The sequence below is a fragment of the Anarrhichthys ocellatus genome, unplaced genomic scaffold, assembly GCF_004355925.1.
Source record: "Anarrhichthys ocellatus isolate YVR2014 unplaced genomic scaffold, GSC_Weel_1.0 scaffold14, whole genome shotgun sequence".
Classification (NCBI taxonomy): Eukaryota; Metazoa; Chordata; class Actinopteri; order Perciformes; family Anarhichadidae; genus Anarrhichthys; species Anarrhichthys ocellatus.
Genome location: NW_022280044.1, coordinates 2,828,915 through 2,850,461, shown reverse-complemented (window position 1 = coordinate 2,850,461; position 21,547 = coordinate 2,828,915). Strand labels below are relative to the sequence as shown.

Below are 21,547 nucleotides of genomic sequence, written 5' to 3'. Positions count from 1 at the left end.
CCGGAAATTCTGCTCTGAAAACGACGAGAGATCAGCTAAGTTCTTCATCTGAAATCAAACTCCTGATGATTCATGACAGGGAAATAGAGGAAACATTACTTAAAAAGAGACGTGTTTGCTAAATATTCCATTTAAACCCACTTCGAAATCTGTATAAAAACCAGACTGAGGATTCTTCTGAAACATAGTTTTAAATAATTTCTTCGCCATATGAATAAAACAAAATCTAGCTCTCATTACTTTTCAACAAACAGCAGATTGTTCCAATACTTCACTGCTTGAAGGCACCAGACATGTATCATTTGCTTCTACAACAAACCCACTGTAGAGGTCGCGCTTCTATTTGGTCCAAGTCATAACAGCATGCAAATATTGTATGTAGGGCTTCCACCAATCTCTTCAATATCGTTGACAATTTAATTACACTGTAATCTAGTCCAGTTATCACATTTTGTGATATAAAATGGTCCAATCAAACCAGAACAACTAGGCTGGAGCCTAATCACGCTCAGGATAATTGAGAGGATAATGAGTAAGTGTTTCATGAGTTTTATTCAGTTCTACAGAGATCAATTAGCATGCACCTAACTAATTCTGCCTCACGTACAATTTCTAAATACATGGAGTTCATTCAAACAAGCTGACTCTACAGTATTTTGTGTAAATGTTTATGAATGCTGTAATTTGAGCACCACTGACCGATGAAAGCCTCATAACTCAATGTTTCCTAATTTGCGTGATGGAACAACAATTAAAGGGCCTAATAAAAAAAAAAAAAAAAGTAAAAGGTTAAATTACTATCGGGACATTTATTGTTGAAAGAGTATAGTGATTGACACTTCCTTAAACTTCAGGGACTCACAAGACACAGAAAAATCCTTTCTTTAGTCCCTAGAATGGGTTGAGCTCCCAAACCTCTGCATTTTGAATTTTTGAGCAGATTTCCTGCAAAGACAAGATCTAAATCAAGCAATGTCCTCCGATGGTTGCATCATCAACTGCAGTTAGCGATGTCCTTTCTGCTCCTTTCTCAGCCTGTCACAACATTCAGCCGCTGCAGCGGGATTCAATATAACCGTGACACCCAACACATCAACCAGAGCTGCCGCATGGACGTAGAGAGACGCGTCAGCCTGACAGGTAGACAGAGAGCGAGCTGGTTGTCGGCCAGTCAGCAGCTCAGACGCTTTTCTGACCTTCACAGCATCTAATGTGTCAATTTGGCTTTAGGTGACCGAGGCTGGTTGACATACAGCGGCTGAGCGAGGGCAGCTGCAAAACAAATAAAAACAAATTGAACAACAAAGGAAGATTCATAGGAATATAACAAAACACACACACACACACCTTCATCTCATAAAACCCCATGTCACCCCGGGACACACACAGACACACATATAGGGTCATCTGCACCAGACAATACAATGAGCCACAACCAAACCCATTTATCTGTCTGCCTGTGAGTGTGTGTGTGTGTGCCTCAGACCATTACGTCCGACTCAGCAAGAGAAAGAGAGCGAGAGCCCTAAAGCTGGAAAGGGTAATGATGGTAGGAAATTACATTCTGGCTAGTGACTCCTCCCCTGAGTGTGTGTGTGTGTGTGAGAGTGAGATAGCACTTAGAAAGCAAATGAATGTGCACAAGCTATCTAGTAATTATTGCTAATATCGCGAGTCTTCGGTTTATTTCTCTGATGTTGTGATGAAGGTTTATTGTGATATCAATCACGGAGACACAGGCAAAGCTGCAGATTCACAATAAAGGATGATTAGAGGCCCTAATCATGCAATTTAATGTTTGAACACTGCATTCAACTGACCTACACTATTAAAACATGAGATGTAAAGAGGAAGTATTCCTCCACCTGCTCTAGTAATCATAATGTTTCCATCACTATTATACTTACTACTCTCATTATACGTATGAATAATTTATGTCATATTGAATGTGTTGTAACTCTGTTATGATGTTCATTCTGTACACATGACATCTATTGCACTTCTGTCCATCCTGGGAGAGGGATCCCTCCTCTGTTGCTCTCCCTCAGGTTTCTTCCTCTTTTCTCCCCGTTAAAGGGCTTTTTTGGGGGAGGTTTTCCTGTTCCGATGTGAGGGTCCTGGGACAGAGGATGTCGCATGTGTACAGATTGTCAAGCCCTCTGAGGCAAATTTGTGTTTTGTGATTTTGGGCTATACAAAATAAATTGAATTGAAAAACTGAAATTTTAATTGCTCTGCTTGTTGAAAGGTCAGCAGCAGTTCAAACGGGCTAAACTAAACCTTTTGTCTTTTGTTAGATGACAGATTTTGATTAGATGGAAAGATGGTAACCCTTCAACATTTGCCCAATGGATTAGGGATGTGTTGTATATCATCAAGTTGGAGAAGATCTGGTATAAAAGGCTGTACTGCTCGAGACCTCTAACAGGCTATCATTATTTATCCATTTTCTTTCTTCAACTATGATTATTTTATATTATTTGTATATTTATGTGTATTTGTATTTCCCTTGCATAGTTTAAGTTGTTATTATTGGGAGGGGGGAAATCTATGAGTCCAGAGTAAGTCTGAATAGTGAACAGAGAGAAACACCCTGTCTGTTTTAATGTGTGGAATACAATATGCAACGTTACCATGTACACACCTAAGTCCATAACTGTTTAATCTGACCAATTTCTTTTTGTTATAAACTTGCAGTATACCACCAACATGGCAGTCTGGACCAAAGCAGCGAACAAACCGACAGACTGACATTGCCATCCCTAGAAAACATGCCGCAAGCGTGGCTGACAATGTAAGCAGGCATTGTTTATCAAGACTCTTTTGATTTTGAGTCTGTGAGAATTATTAATAAAACAGCAAACACATTGAATAGATTGTGGAGAACCGAGTACAGTAACATTAAAACTTTGTTCAGCTTGAATAAATGAGAAAAAGGATCAAATCTACAGGCTCAGAATTGAATTGAACCTGAGCTTTAGCAAAGCCTTCCTCTGATCTTTTCAACTTTTCATACTTCTTACTTCTCACAGTCACTGAGGGAAATGAGACTTTTTCGAGTGCAACTGTCATCTTCGAACAGCTTCTCTCACTTCTGAACAAGACGGTTCTTTTCCTCACTCGCTAGCCTACTTCTCTCCCCCGTCTCTCTGCTCGCTACAATTGAACTAATCTCACTCTCATGTGTTCCTAAAAATGGCAGCCCTGGCTGCTACATGAAAGAAAAAATTAATCCCCAAGGGAAACGCACCTACCTACCGCAAACAGCCCCAGTGCACTAGGTTTCCCAGTGTGTATGCCGAGCTTACAGTACTTACTGCTCTCATACTGCATGGAATGGAAGTGCCTATCTGTCTTTTAATCTGTTTATGGGGAACCTGAACCACACAGACACACTAATAGGTAGAAGCTGGCGGTTTAGAGGCAGAAAACCACAGCTCGTCCGCTGGGAAGCTGTCATCTCCTCCTCTATCGCTGGCTGAGTGCTTACTCTGCACTGTTCACACTTTAGAGTGCACAAATACACACAACGCATACACATCTTCTCCCTCGCAACAACAGCGACGCACACGCGAATCATCTAGGGACATATATAGAGACACACTGAATGTGGAAGTCTCCACAAAACAGACTCTCATTTTCTACAGACTAACTTTTGCAAACTTGCACAGAAAACAAGAAACATAATACACTCCAATGAAATGTGTCTCTCGCACACACACACAAACACACACAGTCCTGTGTGAGATTTCATGTCCCAGACCGCGCCTCTCCCAGTGGGTCTAATCCTAACCCATGTTGCTAAAGCTGACAGGAACAAAGTGTGACTGTGTGACTGTGTGACTGTGTGAGGGTGAGAAGGTGGTGGTGGGAAAGTGGAAACGAAACAGCTGATTAATTGTTGTGTGTATTTTTGTACAATAGGTGTTAAGTGCAACGTTGGTCACATGGGAGCTTTCCTGCAACTCTAATCCGCTTTGATGTGTCCCCAGACTCACATATCGCTCAGGGATATGTGTGACGTCCAATAGGAAAGCAGATCTCACCTGGTGTCTCTCTCAGCGGCTCCGCCCTCGATGACGGTCTTGACGAAGATACCCAGTTTCTCCAGGCCTGCGTCAGCGCCGACACCCATCCCGATGATACTGACCCCCAGGCCATCTTCATCTGGGAACATACACACCACGTAGTTAAAATGTTTGAGTCTCAATAAGTGTGTGAAGGGTTAAAAGCTTCCATTTTCCAACTTTCCAATAAGCTTGGATCAAACCCAAAATGGCTCTTTGTACACTTCTGTCAGGTGGACTGAGGGACACAAGGAAAAATGGATGGATGAATTCACTCAAACAGAAGAACAGTTGATTTATTAATGGAGAAGAGGAAGAGGCGTTTACTATAGGCAAGTTCACATGATTAGGAAATGTTCTAGATGGGAAATCCCCTAACAGAGTAGCATTCATCAGTCTCCATCCTGCATTAACTATTCATGAGTTGTTAGGGTTACGTAACAACGAGTGTATGGTGATATCCTATGATGCAAAGTAATTGTATTTCAGGTCCTTGGCAACGTTGAATTTCAACACAGCAAAACCTCAACAGCAAAATACAAGTGAAGAGGCTCATGCTGGGGAGTTAGGAGAAGCTGTACGCTGCAATATCGTTTAGTGTGATCTAATCAGATTTGTAGTGAACTTCCGCAAGGGTATTTCAAATAAGAAGCCTCGTTGTTAATGGCTGGCCTAGAAATTCAAAACATTAATTGGGGGGGGGTGGATAAAGAAATAATGAAGAAAATAATGAGGAAACAACCCCGGATAGAAAGACGAATATAGAAATATCACTGCTTTGATTAAAGAGAAGTGACACACACATCCCGTACGTGGGTGATTCTGTCTACTGGGTAAAATGGGTAACTGACAGGATCCACCCCCTCGTTTTACGATGTTCTTAGATTTTCTTTCCCACCTTTCTCCAGCTCCACGGGGAAGAGCTCCAGTTTCTCCACCCTCTTCTCCAGCTCGTACTCTGCGGAGGAGGCCACAGGATCCACCTCTTCGTTACGACGGTCATAGTCCTCGTTGGAGTAGGTGTTGAACACCTGGAGAGGGAGCACAAGGAGTTAAAGAACAGGGCACACAATATCAAATGCAAATTTCCCCGCTGTGGGACTAATATTGGATGATCTTATCAAATAGAGCAGTTACAGAGATAGAGATAGTTCCACCACCTCAGCAGCATGATCCTGGATGTTTGATCAACTTTTATAAAGGAGATATTGTACTTACAAATATGACAAAACACTTGTATTATTTGGTGATAACAGTGATTAATGCTCCTTACTTAACACGTTTTTGAATGGTTGGAAGTAATTGTATTCCCAAACGTTACATTATCTACACTACAAAGCTGACTAACCCCGTGATAAATAAAGGCCCTTATAAAAAAGCCTCAGCTACAACCACAAAATCAGCACATTAACCAACAGATGACTGTAGCTTAGAGAAACACAATGTGGTGATGGAGGATAGGGAGGCCTTTCTCCTCCTCTAGCAGTGTGGTCCTCGCAGGAGCCTCTCCGCACAGCAAGAGTCTGCCGTCACTTCACATCTCATCCCGGCCAAGCGCTCCCGCTGCTCTCTGCACCGAAGAGGAGGGGAGAGAGCTGTGCACAAGCAGACTCCAAAGTGCATGCTGTCTGTAGTGCGGCGTTCTGCAGAATGCTGGCTGCTGGTGCCAAATAAAGGGGTGCAAAGTATCTTTGCAGCTTTGTGCACAGGCACGCTAGTCTGTTTCTCACTGAGACACACAGCTGCAGAAAACCCACACTGATTGCGGCTGCTATTAATAAAATCTGAGAATCTAAAGCCATGTGGTGCTGTCTCCTACAAGTGAGAATTTCGGGATGGGGACATCACACATTTAGCTTGATGACGTAAATTAATCAAGTTATTCACAACGCTGGACGCCCACAGAGTTTCACCACAACCAGCCGGCTGTAGTGTCGCTGACCAAGTCAGTCACTGGGGATCTCAGTGCTCTGACCTCTTTGAATTGGTTGAAAGAGGAATATCTCAATAGAGAGATCAATAAGGCGCTATGTCGCATCACATCTATTGATCTGGCCTATAGCCTGATTTATGTTTGTCAATAAGCAATGCTGGCTTCTGTCATCAACATTTTAGTAATGTTGGAACCGTGAATGTTGCCAATAATGAGGGCAAACAAGTTCAAAACATGCATGAATATCGTCAGCCAAGATATTTGTGTTTTTAGTCACACATTGTTCATGCTGTAGGGGGATGTGGCATGTGTTTGACTAATATCTACCACATGATAAAGACACCAAAACTACAGTGAATATATAAATGGCCCTCTGTGTAAGAGACACTGTGCTGCTTGTATGCACAGCTTGGGCACATTGATGTCGCGGGATGCTGCCAGGGTTAGTTTTTATTCTTTTGTGTGAGCATGCGTGAGCTCTATCCATGACCCTGTCATCAATCATTCAGTATGATCAACAGCCCTGCATTATTAACGCTTGCATGCACACACACACGCGCACACACACACACATCCATTTGTACACCCCCTCAAATACACATATAAATAATATTGTGCATAGCATTAAATAAATATAAAATACAATATATAGGCACAAACCCTCAGCAATCAGTAAGAGACATACACACACACTCATAATAAAAACCACAGCACAAACACACTGCTGACGAATGCTAACACCAGCACTGCACGGGACGTCCTGGACGTGATGCTACCATTAAGTACACTCTCTAATGGCCTCTCTCAGTCACTGTGTGCTCTCTACAAACACATTAATTAGCATGTGGCCAGTCATTTGAGAGAGCCAGAGAGCAAGAGAGAGATCAGTGAGGACAGATGATGGTGGATCCATGAGAGGAGGCGAGCAAAGAAGAGGCAGAGCAGTGATGGAGATTGATAACAAAGAGGCAGAAGAGGGAATTCCAAAAAACCTGAGAGTCAGATGAACAGAGAAGACAAAGGATGGACAAGAGAGCATTGGCGATTGAGAGAGGGAGTGACAAGATAAATTAAAGAGCACGCACAAGGGAAATAAGAATAGACAGAAAGAGAGTGAAAGAGAAACAAAGAGACAGACTGCACCATCAAATGGAAAGCATTCACCCACAAGATAAAGAAAGACCTGCTGGTTTTCTCCAGATTGTCCGGCCATGTTCAGTTAATTTGATACATATTGAGGCACCCAAAGGAGGAACACAAAGGAAAAAATACCCTGGGTTAAAAGAGGATTAAAAAAAAAGGTAGGACATCATGCTGAAACGTAAAGGTCACGCAGAGCAGACCGATTATGAGTCAGGCTAGGTTTTTACATTTCTCCTCTTCGATCGGACGAATGAACTGGATTTTATTCTGCCAAAAAAAAAAAGTAACAGAGGAAAGATAAGGAAGAGGCAGAAAGAGAATATGTGAGAAGGTGCAGTAATGTGTGCGACTGTGTTTGACCTTGGCAGTATGGCAGGACACTGCTGCCTGCTGCGTGTTTTACTATAGAGAGCTGGAAAATGGCCAGAGTACAGGACCAGGCCTGACAGCTGTGGAACAGACAGGTAGGACTGCAGCTAACCACACATGTATAATGGCTCAAACTAAATTGACATTTAAATAAATTGCCACTAAATTATATGCATGTGTGTCAAAATACCAAATACATGCTCAACTAATTACATCCCCATCAGCCTCAAATGCTTTGTTTAGTGCTAATTAGTAAATGCTAACATGCTATCGCGCTAACAAGGGATGGTGAACATGGTAAAGATTAAACCTGCAAAACCCAACATGCTAGGATTGTCATTGTGAGCATGCTAGCATGCTAATATGAACACTCAAAGCACCGTCCAGAACAGTGTCACAGAGCTGGTAGCATGGCTTACTCTTAGTGTTTTTAAGTCCAGGTTGCTTTGATAAGATTATTGGCCTTTACACGAATTACAATTTAAGACAAACAAACATGGTGTGAAAAACTTGCCAGAGCCGACAAAACCCGACACCGTTTGTATGTCGAGGCAGACTCAAGAGACAAAATGAATCTTGATAGCTCCACCAAACTTAATATGATGCATATCAATGTGTTGACTCACATAATCTAATAAAACGATCCCTGGGAACAGAAATGTCAGAGCATTTCGGCCTTATCTGCATTATTAACTGTGTGAAATCTATATCCTCATGACAAACGGCAACAAATTTCCACTTTCAAGCACAGTTGGTGTGTGCTGAGGCAGGTCATTACGCTCAACTGAAATTCAGTTTGTATTGAAGAGGCAGTGCACAAGGACAACCACTGAATATTGAAGTATAATGGGCCATCTCCCCAGGTGGTGCCTCCCTGTAATTGGAATAGTCTTTTGAAGGATTAAACACAACACACAACCATTTACATGTAAATATATTCTACTAAACTGTCTGTACTTTCTTTCAAGCTTAATACACTACTTTGCATGAAGAAAGCTTGTGTCCAAAAACAAATTTTTTGGATGGCCATATACTGTACGTATATATATGAAATCCTGCAAGAGGGTTTTAAATAGTTTTCTGGACTATGTGCTAGGTGGCTTGCTGAATAAATCATGCTGTCTAAACCTTAATCTAAAACCTCTGTACATAACATCCTTTTAAGATGGGAGCAAGTAAATGCAAACGTCTTACAACAACTCTTTCAGTGTAACGTCACCTCTCATCCACCCACAAATACAGTATAAATGCAAGCACACCTCTTTCTCTGAGGTCTAACACACACACTGTTAAGTCTGGTATCGACTACCTCTCCTCTCTCGGTGTTTGTCATTCCTCACAATTTAAACCAATAACTCTTCTCTTCCTCAGCTTATGCTCATCTCTAATCCATACAACACACTGACTGATGCCGCTGACACCAAACACACTGACACACGTGTACATTTTGCGTTTTGTCAGTAATCAAAAACCCCTTACAATGGAGATACTAGTACTTGAGTACAGACAGCAGTTCTGCTTGGGTATCCACAGATTGACTGTTGTTATCTGATCTCTAGGCCTCGCAAAAGGTTTGAGGGAGTTTGGTTAGCTTCTTCTGAAATGCAGTTTTACTGTCATTAACGGATGCTGCTGCAGCTGCTGTGACTCTGCAAATGCCTGCGAACGACCTCAGCCACCGACTTCAATAAAGCGGAGCCCTTTCACTCGGCACAAGTGCCTCTCACTCACCTTGTATTTCTTTAAGAGTGCTTGGGTGTGTATGCTAAAAATGCACATCCGGCATTTGGGTGATAACAGTATGAGTGTGCATGAAGGCTTTGCGTGTTTTATCGCAGATACATGACTGCATAAGCATGCAGGCATGTACATGCCAAGCTGGTGTCCAGATTCAAGATTCCTCTCCCGATGACAACCCCTCAGCAAAATAGTGTCTGTCAGTCAGCCTGAATAGATGTAGGGTTGGCGTCAGGGAAAGAGGAGCGAGGATTAACCAGGAGCTCACTAAGCCACAGGGGAGGAGAGAGGAAGAGGGAGCAACGGAGCATCGGGATAAGTCTGGACGAGAAAAAGGTGAAAAAAAAAGAGATAATAACATTTGGATGGGGAGGAAAATGAGAGATGGAGACGTGTACTGGGACAAAAACAGGGGGACAAATGAGGGGACACAAGAAGAGATGCAGGAGGCTTTACGATGATGAGGAAATGGATGAGTAGTAAATGAACAGGAAGAATCGAGTTAAAGAGGATGGGACGCAATATCAACAGAGAGAGAAACTGAGTGACTCATATGATTCATGGGTTAGAGCAGCGGGCAGTAAGGCTATTGAAGAGTGAAACAGCCAGCAAGAAAGGAATAAAGAAAATAAAATGGAAAAAAAAAGAAAAGCTGAGGAGCGAGTGAGGCTTGGGGTAATTTGCTCCAGGGTTGTTTGAGTCCCTGCCTAAGATGTCACAGCATGGTGCCAATGCCCAGCCAACCGCCTCTGATGGTATTAAACCGGGCCATTGGTGTGTCGGTGCCAGTGCCGTCGCATGCGCCTTCCAGACAGTGGACGCTGCCCAGGGCAATAAGAGGCTAGAAAGCCCAGGAGAAATGTTCCTACTACTGTGGCGCGAGCCCAGCAAACCCTGCAGTGGATTAACTACAACCTGGCACACTCAGTCTCACACACACACACACACACACACACACACACACACACACACACACACACACACACACACACACAGACACAGACACACACAGTCTGCTGTGCAGTGACAGCTCAGCACATTTGCATTCCATTACTTCTACCCGTGGCCACCCACCCACCCACACACACACACACACACACACACACACACACACACACACACGTACACACACAACACCCTGCCGGAGAGCTGACAGGTGCTGAAGAAAGTGTCTGGATGCTGAAGGACGAGGCAGTTGCTGATGATGGAAATGAATTTATGTCTTGAGAGAGCAGGCCGAGAGAGACTGACAGATAAAAAGAGGAGGTGCAGATGGGATGAAGTGAGAGTGAGAAAAGAGAGAGACAAACAGAAATACTCAGTAACCCGTTCTGTAGAAAGATAAGTGAGAGCGTCCAGATTTTTACAGTCAATTGAAGGCCAACCTTTCCGTCATCTTGACATACATCACCCCTCGTCTGAGGAAGTGACACTGACTTTTGACATGTCGGGGAATGCCAAAATCTTAGTCAGCATTTCTTTTTTTAACCGAAGTGCCTTCTGCATACAGAGTAGACACACGTACTGCTCACACTAGTGGAGATCTTTGAGAGAAATATACTGCTAGTATTTTTCAAAATGTAATGAAGATTTAATTTCCGGGTAGCTTTAAAGTTTTTTTTCAGCTCAAAAATGCACTTCAGTCCGCTGTTTATGGCACAATACCACTGGGTGCCATGACTCCCACCAGCAAACCAAGCCACTGGCCAACTACAGGACGAGAGACACAGAGAGAGGGAGAGAGAGGGAGAGAGAGCAAGGGGCCAGTTTCAAACAGGGGCAGAGCGTAGTAAACAACTAGTGAATGGATGCAGAGTAGACAATGTCCTGCTTTATTTCAGGTCTTGGTCATATACAGTGAGTGGGACCTGGATTAGAGAAAACACAACAACAACAACATGTTGCTTGTTACAGTACTGCTGCTCTACTGCCCACTATCTACGCTATGGACTTCATTATGCAACAATGACTTGGCAGAGTTTGGGACCACACATCATAATAACCGCTCTGTGTGATCTGGAATAATTCTGCTTGTGGCACAGATTTCAGGACAGAAAGCAGTCGATATTTCAGCATTTCAATAAGTTTGAATCCAGACCGTTTGCCTTAATCATGTTCCTGACTCACTACAAACAAGGACATGGCGACAGTGCAGCAGGCTGAACCGTCCTCAGCACCGGCTTAGCAAACACTGAGAACATTGTGTCACCGAGACACTCTGTTCTGTGCCGTTTTTTACCTCAATAAAAAAATGGCAGCACGCTGATGATATCATTAGCAGGGGACCAGATTGAATTGGGTTGGATGGCGGTCTATGACTCAGTCCACTGTAAGGCAACTGACCAGCCTTAAAAACCGCAAGGCTCGTCTCGCCTTTCCCGGATCGTTAAAAATGCATCCCTAAGGGAGGATTGGGTGGCACCGAAACAAGCAAACAAAAAAAAAACTGTATTAATAATGGAGTGACTAAGCTACATGCCCGCACAAATACGCACATATCCAACACCCGAGCTTGGAGTAGTTGTACCTGTCAGAGATAAGAGGAAGAAAAAAATCCTTGGAGTCACAAAAATGGGCTTTTCCATATATAGCTGGACTACAACGCAATAACACATTTATGGGCTGAATTTTAATCTATGGTACCTGCGAATAGTGCTGGATTGTTTATGCTGCCTTTTAGCACATTACATATAGAGTCACCACACAAGTTTTTCCACTACTACACGATCTGTAAGAAGTCTAGTTGTTCCACCAAAATACCTGACTGAGCTCAGCTGCTGTTTTTTGCTTTTCTTACCAAAATGTCAGCTGTTATATCGCTGCTGTACCAGTGTTGGAACTCTCTCCCAAAAATACCCCTGCTCTCTCCTATTAAACCCAGCCACAGATTGCATAATTAGTAGGGCTGACAGCCAGCTTCACTCATCCCGCAGAGGGAAAACACCAGAATCCAGGGAAGAAGGGAGACGATGCTAAAGAATGTAGCAAATAACATATCATAAAATAATATATCAATACCTCTTAGGTGCAGTCAATCAGCGTTATGAGTTGTTCTGTATTGAGAATGACTGGAACAGTCTTATATGTCTGCATAATGGATTTTTAGCTGAAAAGACATCCACTGCAACACGAGACTATATTGAAGGTGGCTAAGCTGTAGCAATGCTGCTGCAGGCCTTAAATACTATTTACAACTGACATTGCCAACATCCATGTCAATGCTGTTTCACATACATACGATCATCCAGAAAGACAGACTGCCCTTAAGTAGAGTAATCTTTCCATCAAAAACACGGTCAGAATGTCCCTGGCTAGAAGCCATCTCATCTGAGCTTGTGAAGCATAAGACCGGTTAATGCTCCAGAGAAGGATGATGTTAGAACCACATATGTTTTTCTGTTGATGCATGTACGTTGGATTTAAACATGTACAGTGTGGAGGCTCTGCCATGTACTGTATTAAGGGCAGTCAAATGAGCTCCCAAATGTCCAAAACCGTCTGGCAAGGGGGGTGCTGGTTGGCATTTTCTGTTTTTAAGCATCAGCAACTTTGTCTCTATGTTCTTTCATGCTCCAGTACAAGTACAAGATGAGTCTCTGAATTGCTTTGACGTATTGTAGCCTGAGTTGCAAACCCGCATACAGCAAACGGATACCAGTCTGAGGCAGTAGCGGGTTTAGAAAGTTTAGCCAGACTGAGGGCACAGTAAAGCAACTATAGCTGTAATTCACTGTGCATTATTAATAGTTACATTGTTTATTCTGTATAATAATGAATACCAAGTAAACGACTTTATATATTCTAATATGAAATAAGATCAATAAATAGCTGCTACTCCATATAGCCTATAGCCATGGAGAGATTATATGCCCGCGGACACAGACATGTAAAAGACACCCAGACTGACAGACTTTGCTGTCATTTTGCATCTCTGCGTAGTTTTGTTTTGTGTATTTATGTTCATTTGACTTTCCAACAATAAATGTTAATCACTTCATACAGAGGCTCCGGTCCTGTATCCAGCGGGCCTGTGCAGTAAGATATCCATGATACGAACAAGCCTCTCGACTTCTGACTCTGGTAGGGGCGGCCAATCAGACTCCTGGGGGGGGCCTGGATACTGCTCTGGTTCCCGCCCCTGGTCTGAGGCAAATGAGTCATCTAAGTGACCTCATATTCCGCTGTGTTGACCTCACATCCCTTTAAATACCAGAACTGAATCTCCAACAACAGCAGTATTTACAAGACATAGATGTTTATATACATCTTAGAAAGAGGATGAACACAACCATCCCTGTCACAGAACAACACACCCGTAAAAACATTGAGTAAAAGACATGCAAAATGATGTCTCGCGGCTCCAAAATCACTGCCACGGAGAAGACGAGCGACACAGATCTATCATATCGATTATGGCTCTGAGCTCAGATCCATGGTACTCAGCATTCCACAGCGGTGCAGCAGCAGAATCTGATGGACAAAACGTCAGTCTCGTTGATACAGCGTGAGGAGTGAAGGGGCTGATTACGGTGGCCTGTGAGCTGGTGCTCCGCTCATCACAGCTGCTTAATTCCATTAAGAAATCACGGCGTCTCGAGTGATGTAAACGCAGCTGCTCTACGGGCACAGAAAGTATCATTAAAAAGACGATCTAAATGCCGCTCACGTAGAGGGTGAGAGAGGAAAACAAGAGGAGACTGACACAGCAGACTGCATGCAGAGGGAGAAGACGTCTTCTGTCAAACTCCCAGGGTGCGGTTCAACAAAGAGAGGAAGACAACACACTGCTGGCAAAGAAATCTGCAACAAGTGAGAGATGGTTAAAAGCTTTTGGGATTTGTTTGCGATCAAGGCTGAATTTTTTTAAACCGTGAGAGAACCACACAGGGCAAGTGAAGGCTGGCTGAGATGTGTGCCATACCTTCGGATCAAACAATGTATTCTCAATGTCATATCAGCTACACCGAACATACTTTGACAACATGACATCAAAGGTGCGATAGAAGGCTGAATCTACCTCAATACATGAGTCTATATGCCTCAGACTGAACAAGCAAACTAGAGGTTCTAATGTCAACGATAAAACCGGTTGCTTGAATGAACAGGAGATCGGATTCTGCTCTGTAGGTCAGTGCCTTCAGGAGAGCTGGCTGCCTTTGCCTCGGGCAGCTCAAAGCAGTCACTTCCCACTGGGTCAGTCCGGATGTTACAGCTGAGTGAAAGGATGTGGAAGTAATTATTAGTAAAAAAGAAAAACTTGTATTAACAAGAGTTTACAGCCTCTGTGAGGGTGTACAAGTAATATAGGCAAAGCAATAGCACATGCTCACAGTAACATTATTGTAAAGCATAATGTTAAGCACATGCACCATCATAGAATAGCGTGTTAGCATGCTAACACTTGCTAATTAGCACAAACACAAAGTACAACTGACGTTGATGGGAATATCATTAGTTTTGCAGGTTGTTCATTACCCAATTTGACTGGTTTTTGGCTGTCGCATTCTTGGTGAACGCTGAATAAGACATTTTTAGGCATACAAAAAGTTATTATTAACTTTCATGAACTGAGAACACACTATGCAAGGCTTAATATTCTAAGACAAATATACAGACAACACCGAGGCTGGACAGCGCTGTAGTAATAACCTGTCAATCATAAGGTAGCCGCGCCCTAAAACATACCCTGCTTTATGGTCTTTACTCTAAATGTGACCACAATTTACTAAAAGACCATCATGGTGTATTGAAAAAGACTTGAAACTAGCGATTTAGACCATAAACTCATGTTTACAACGTTTACTGAGGTAATGAATCACGTGAGAAGTAGGGCCATTTTGTTACGTAGTACGTAGCGATATTTCACAGTGTAAGTAAAAACTCTGACCTGCTGGTGGCGCTAGAGGAAAAGTCAGAGGGCACAATAACTGTCTGAACAAACTATCATGGGAATCCATCCAATAGTTGTAAAAACACCTTCTTTAAAGCCAAAAACTGTCAACCCATGGTGGCGCTAGATGGAAAGTCAGAGGCTCAGCAGTCAGCAGGATTCATCCTCTGAGGACCAAGATTGTACAGACAATCCAATGTTTTTAGAGATATTTCATGCTGGACCAAAGTGGTGGACGACCATACCACCCCATCTACGGAACCAAGCTGCTAACATGGCAAAAAAAATAGATATATAAACTCAACACTAGTGAAGTCAACACAACAACAGGCTTCTTTGAGAATCTGGATCAGAGAATCGTCTTCTCAAACAGAAGTCAGTGTGCATGTTAACAAAAAGGATGCCAAAGCTAGTTGTGTGTCATCTTCTCCCTGTGGCTGCCATGATGATTTCTAAAATTAATTAAGCTTTCAAAGCTGGAATGTTGAAATTATTTATCCGCTTCAAGGGGCAGGACTATAAGAAATATTACATGAAGGGGAGAGAACGTTGAGCATTAGATTATAACAAGGCAGTTTTTTTTTCTCGGTCTTCTCTGCCGTCTCCTCCCACTGGGGTCAAGCTGGACTCGTGCAGGGCCGAGGGCTGAGACAACAGCTTTGTCTCTTTCACTGTATAGACGAACAAAAGACAGAACCCTGTTTGTCCCTCATGTGCTGAGAGAAGGGGGGCGTGTGATGAAGAAGTGGGAGGGGTGCATGTCTAATTGTGCATGTGCATGTGGGGGGCAGTGCCTCTCTTGAATATTCCATATGATGAACGAGCGTCTGTCCTTTTCATAGAAAAGCGAAGGCTTGAAACGACAGACAACAACAGAGGAGCATATTCCCCGCCTGTTCGACCTAAATGGGACAAGCCTTGTTGTGCTCACTTTCACTGTATGATGAACAGAACATTTTTCAAATGATCAAAAGCAGATTTTGTATTTTTGATTTGTGTGACATTGTGACATATGATGCTATGTTATATAATGTAACAACGAATATCCTTAGTTAAAATATGTGCTTACGATTGTGTGTGTGTTCATGCACATGTGTGTATTGAGTCCTGAGGAGGAGGAGAAGAGAAAGACACAGAAGGACATACTGCAGAGACAGCGCAGGGTAATTAGTGAGGCAACATCACGTATTCTCCTCAGAATAAGTGGGCTAATTGTTCTGGTTTGTTACAGCATGTTTATAGGATTGATCCTCAACTTGTGGAACGTTTGTGTTTGCTCCAAATCTCTCATACATAAATCTTACTCTCTCAATCACCATTTTGCATGTCTACACACACACACACACACACACACACACACACACACATGCACATTGCTTGCATGTCAAAAGTTTGAAAATCTCATGAATAAAAATAAATTTCACTGACAAATTAAAGACATAGGATAAAAAAAGTTAAGTATGTTGTTTACTATTGCAAACGTTAAGCTTATTGATGCTAATGCTTAAGGATAAGACTGAAAAATATTTCCCATAATCTTCCAAATCTATCTTCCCAAATCCACAAACACTGGCTGCATTGTGTCCAATTTAGCACAGAAAATAGTATCAAAATAATTTATGGCAGATGGTGCAACAAATACTATGGTACTTCTATTTCTATTAATTAAAATAAGAAGTTACCAGGAAAATGAATCTCTGTGGGAACTGGGCGTTGTGGATGTATTTCATCAGAAACAAAGACTTTTTTTCAGAAGTGAAACCTTATTGTGGTGTATTAATTACTGTGGGAAATCTATGTGGGATGGATGGTAAAAACGCAGCTAATCTCTTGCCATAAATCTGCTGATATCACTGAGCATAACGGACAAAACAAGGTTAGCTACTCGTAACACACATAAACACTATGTTGGCTATATTCTGTACATTATACAGAATTTGACAGACAAATTTAGACTCTGCCACTGAAATGCACAAAATATCCTCATTAAAATCGTTAAATTATGGCTCCCTCGTTTAAAAGACAGATGGAAATGTTTGAGAAAAACAAACACAGCATCATGTGTGACAACTGTGTGGGTGCAGAACCAGCATGACTAACACATGCACAGATGCACAGATGTTCTACTCATAAACATGTCAATTTCCCAGAGGGCGATGCTTTGACCCTCACGCTCTGCATCACAAAATAGCTTTTTTTTAAAAATAGATTTTATCTATCGCATCACAGACCGTGTTATAGGACGACAATGTGAAATGACTATGAAGGTCTTATGAGGATAAAGACTCCTGATGTCAGATCATTATATTTTATAAAAAGCTAACCGCAATGAGTGGTTCAAAAGTAACTATGGATACAAGCCTATATAAAGCTCTGAATACCAGATTAGCTTTCTGTTGTTTTAACCTACTTTTGATAAGAGCTGCACAAAGCCTTTTATGTTGGATTGTTTACACAATTAAGCCTTCCACAACAGTTTTGTTCAGTACCCAACTTACTGTGATGGTGGCAGTGCTGAAACGTATCTTCCTCTTTGGAGGGACGTCCTCTTTGTTTTCGTGTGGCAGACCAGGGATCTCTGTCAGATCAGAGCCCGGGTCGTAGACAATATCCTCATCGTCTCCATAGAGGTCATCCTCAGGATCTGTGCAGCTCTCCCCCCAACCCTGGTAACAGGCGTCCCCGTCCGCGTTAAAAATCACCCGCTCGTTCCCAATGTATTCCTCATCAGGTTCTCCCGCCTGGTCCTTGGGAGGCTCAGAGAACTTGTCTTCTCTTGAACCATCCCCATCCCCCTGGCCTTCCCCAGCTGGTGTAGTTGGGGTCGGCAATGGCTCAGGGGTTGCATCTTCAAAAGCGTTGTCGGTAATCACAGCATCATCTGTAGGTTTTGAAGCTTTGGACACCCCTAGATCCTCAATATGTTTTCTTGTTTCTGAAGGTTTCTCCTCTTCTTCACATGAACCATTCAACTGGCTTCCGTTGGTGGTGACACCAGAAAGACGCCGCCTATCTCTGCCCATGGGCTCAACCTTGTCTGCTTTGTCTCGGGCTTCTTCCTCTTGTGGTACTGGTTTCAGCGCCGTCCCAGTCTCTGTTCTGGGACTGGCGCTCAGAAGGTCCTCAGAAGACGAGGATGTGGGACACTTCCCACCTGTCCTGCTCTGGTAGCTCCCACGAACTGGAGACTGTCTTGAATCATCTTCGCTGACGTCACCTCCAGGACGGTGGCACACGTCTGGTGAGTAGAGGGCCCGTCTGCTGACTCCTTTGTGGTGCGCGCCATGGTTGTGGTTGTCGGTATTTTCAAAAACAGCACTCAGTTGACTGACAGTTGGCGAGGACGCCTCTGTTCTGGAGCAAAGTGAGTCCAAGGAGTCTGTGCTGCCTCGATTAGACCTAGCACCTCGCCAGTCATCTAGGTGCTCATGGGAACCTCGTTTATCACGTCCGTATGGAAAGACTGGGGATTGGGACTGGTCACGTGACTGCTGCTCAAACAGCTTCCTGGTTTCAGAGAACTTTGGCCCAGCACCTCCAACCCTGTCAGCTGATAAGGAATGCTGGAGTTTTATCACTGATCCGTCGGCCTTGTTGATGAAGTTGGTGGGCTTGACCAGCTTTTGAGGCGAGGAATCATCACAAACAGTGGCCTTATCCGGCACACCTTCTGAGCCCATCTGCATGAACATGTCCTTAATGCGACTGACATGGCCGCCATACTGGCGGCCCCTTGGCTGTTTCACACGTTGTAGGTCCTTGGGCCTGGAGTCTCCATCTATCCGAGGCTGGTCAAAGGCCTTCTTAAGTGCCTGAAACTCAGCCCGGTAGGCGTTACGGTGGGGGGAGGCACTCCGGAGGCCGGTCCTCTCCCCTGAGGCCTCCGTCTTCAGCATGATGATTTCTTAAGATTCAGAGGGGATGTCAGCATCGCCGTGGCCTCATTAGAATGTAGACGTGAGGAGTCTAGTTTGACCTACCGCAACGCTGCCTTATCAGATCCACCCGTTGTTATAGTTCCTTTAGGCCCATTCATTCCTGCAGAGACAAAAAGAGGTGTTATAAAGATAGAAACATTTTGGATGATTTAGTGAGCTCAAGAGAGATAACTATTTAAATATGCACACAATAACATCACATAGACTGAAAGCGGCTCTTATAATCTAAATTATGATTACAAAGCTTGAAAAGAGATAATTTCTACCTTCCATCAATACCACTGTTCAGAAGCATGGGAGCTAAAGATGCTGATTTATGATATACAAGTCCATAGCACAAGAGGACTATGAGAGCCTATTACACTCTGATTATGTTGTTTTTTCAGTACTGCTGCACCGTTTACCTTCTCAAATCAATACTTACACATGGGTGTTTGAGCTCTTTATGTTTAAACTGGTACTGCAGGGAATATCATTTTTAATGTTTTCTTCTTCTCTTTTCTCCCTCCCACTCGCTCTGTTTTCTAGGCTGTGACCCTTGTGCGCTGCCACATCCTACAGCTCTCTCAACCATCACTGACATTATGCTGGTTCTCACTAAATGCCAGCCCTAAACAAAGCATTGCATGACATTTGCAACCTTTACAGAGAAAATGCTGTTGAATGCACCAAAAATGTGTTGATATCATTCAAAAGAGAAAAAATACTAACGATTTCAGGCACTGAAAGACTTGCATTTTACCCACAGTACTGCGTTAGAGCAGAGGAGCAGGCTAGTATGGTTTAATATTCCATAAATACAACCATTATTGTTTAATCCTGTTTGGAAATGCATTCCACAAAGAGGAAGATGAAATATGACACACACACACAGAAACATTCATCTGGGACATAGAGAATCCATTATTCTCAGTTGTGCTGAATTGGATGCAGCAGCAGCAGCAGCGGTTGAAACCCAAATGCCCTGGTTCAATATTCATTATTCACCATGCTGGACTCTTGCTGGTCCACGACAACACCTATGTGAAATCCTTGAGCAAAGACAACATCCGTTTGAACTTGACCAACATCCTATGCTGCCCCGGAGGATATATCGCACAGAGACACATAAAGTTAGAGGTTAAAGATGAAAGATGAAAACGAGGGCTTTAACATTGTGCCAGTGGGATTAGATAAACAGCCAGAGCCGCACATCAGCCCCACCGCCGCACACAACATGACAGCTCAGGTTTCCCCCTCCTGACACTGATAAAACATCTATTTACCTACATGTATTCCTCCTGTGCAGGTGTATGCATCGGCAGGAATATAAATGACGGACCTTCCTTTATGATCACCAAAAAAAAGATTAAGTTAACTGTTAACCACAAACAACAGCGACGCTGCTTCAATGTTACAAAAACAAAAGAGTCAGACTTACATTTATGGCTCGGGCTTCGTTTTGACGCGTGATGCAAATCAACTGAAATCCAGAAGGCTCAGGGAAATACAGACGCTCTCGTTGCAAAATATTGCGTAAAAAAAACATTTCTATCCCCCCACCCCCCATACCCCCCACACCCACACGCTCGTAAATTGTCCGGGGACGGAATCGCCACTACAGAAGCGTTTGTACACACTGGAGCCGCTTCAACGCCATTGCAGGCAGTGGGCGATGCTGCCAGTCGCGCTATAGGGGAGTCGGTGCAATTTGGCAGCTCGTCTCACTGAGAGCTGCACTGTGGCCGCGTTTGCAGGGGCAGGTCCGATACACGTCTGCAGTGTAGAAGAGCAAGCGTGCTAAGCTGGAATGGTAGCCGGTGATTTGCAAATGTAAAGCCTCATGTGACAGGTGCCGAAACCTTGAACTGCGGCAATGGTTTGGTCCGATAATATGCTGCGCGGAGGGGGTTTCAGTGAGCTGCAGTCTGGCACAAATACCAGCACACAGGGACTGTAACTTCACGCGTTGCTTATTGTTCATCGATGGGGTTTGGGTGGGGATGATGGAGTCAAGGACCACTCCGGCTTGTGCCGTGGGTTGTTCAAATGAAGGTGTCTCAAAGTGTGGTGTGGGGACCACCAGGGGGCCTAAAGGAGTTGATTTAAAGTTTGATTTCACTGCTCAGTTACTCATTAAAGGTCAGTCTGCTGAGAGAAATAAGGATAACTGATTTACAACATGTGCTCCTTCTTCTGTCTCATCAATCTATGCACAGATGCAACTGAGCATTAATTCAGTCTGGAGGGGGAGACATGTTTGAAGGAGACTTATTGTAGCCTCATGTAATGAAAAGAAAGTCCCTGAATATCAAAGCTGGCCACTGAAGACCATCACACACACACACACACACACACACACACACACTAAATGTGTCTCAAAAATGCTATCGTTTGCAGTCTCTCTCCCCAATTACACTGTTTGCATTAATGTTTTAACAGTCTTACAATAAAGAGGATAAGAGGGTAACAATTGCAGCTGGCTGGGTCA

At 43.3% G+C, this 21,547-nt stretch overlaps 1 protein-coding gene across 1 annotated transcript in view; it reads right to left on the bottom strand.

Moving 5' to 3' along the window:
* The window catches only part of ppp1r9a (protein phosphatase 1, regulatory subunit 9A), a 45,806-nt gene extending 24,409 nt beyond the window's left edge, over positions 1-21,397 (bottom strand). The window contains exons 1-4 of the mRNA XM_031854232.1: positions 20,498-21,397; positions 17,638-19,177; positions 4,966-5,098; positions 4,047-4,167 (exon numbers count right to left, since the gene is read on the bottom strand). Of these exons, the coding sequence (XP_031710092.1) occupies positions 4,047-4,167; positions 4,966-5,098; positions 17,638-19,035 (1,652 nt within the window). The 5' untranslated portion in view covers positions 19,036-19,177; positions 20,498-21,397. The remainder of the gene's footprint in view (positions 1-4,046; positions 4,168-4,965; positions 5,099-17,637; positions 19,178-20,497) is intronic.
* Positions 21,398-21,547: the final 150 nt, after the last annotated feature.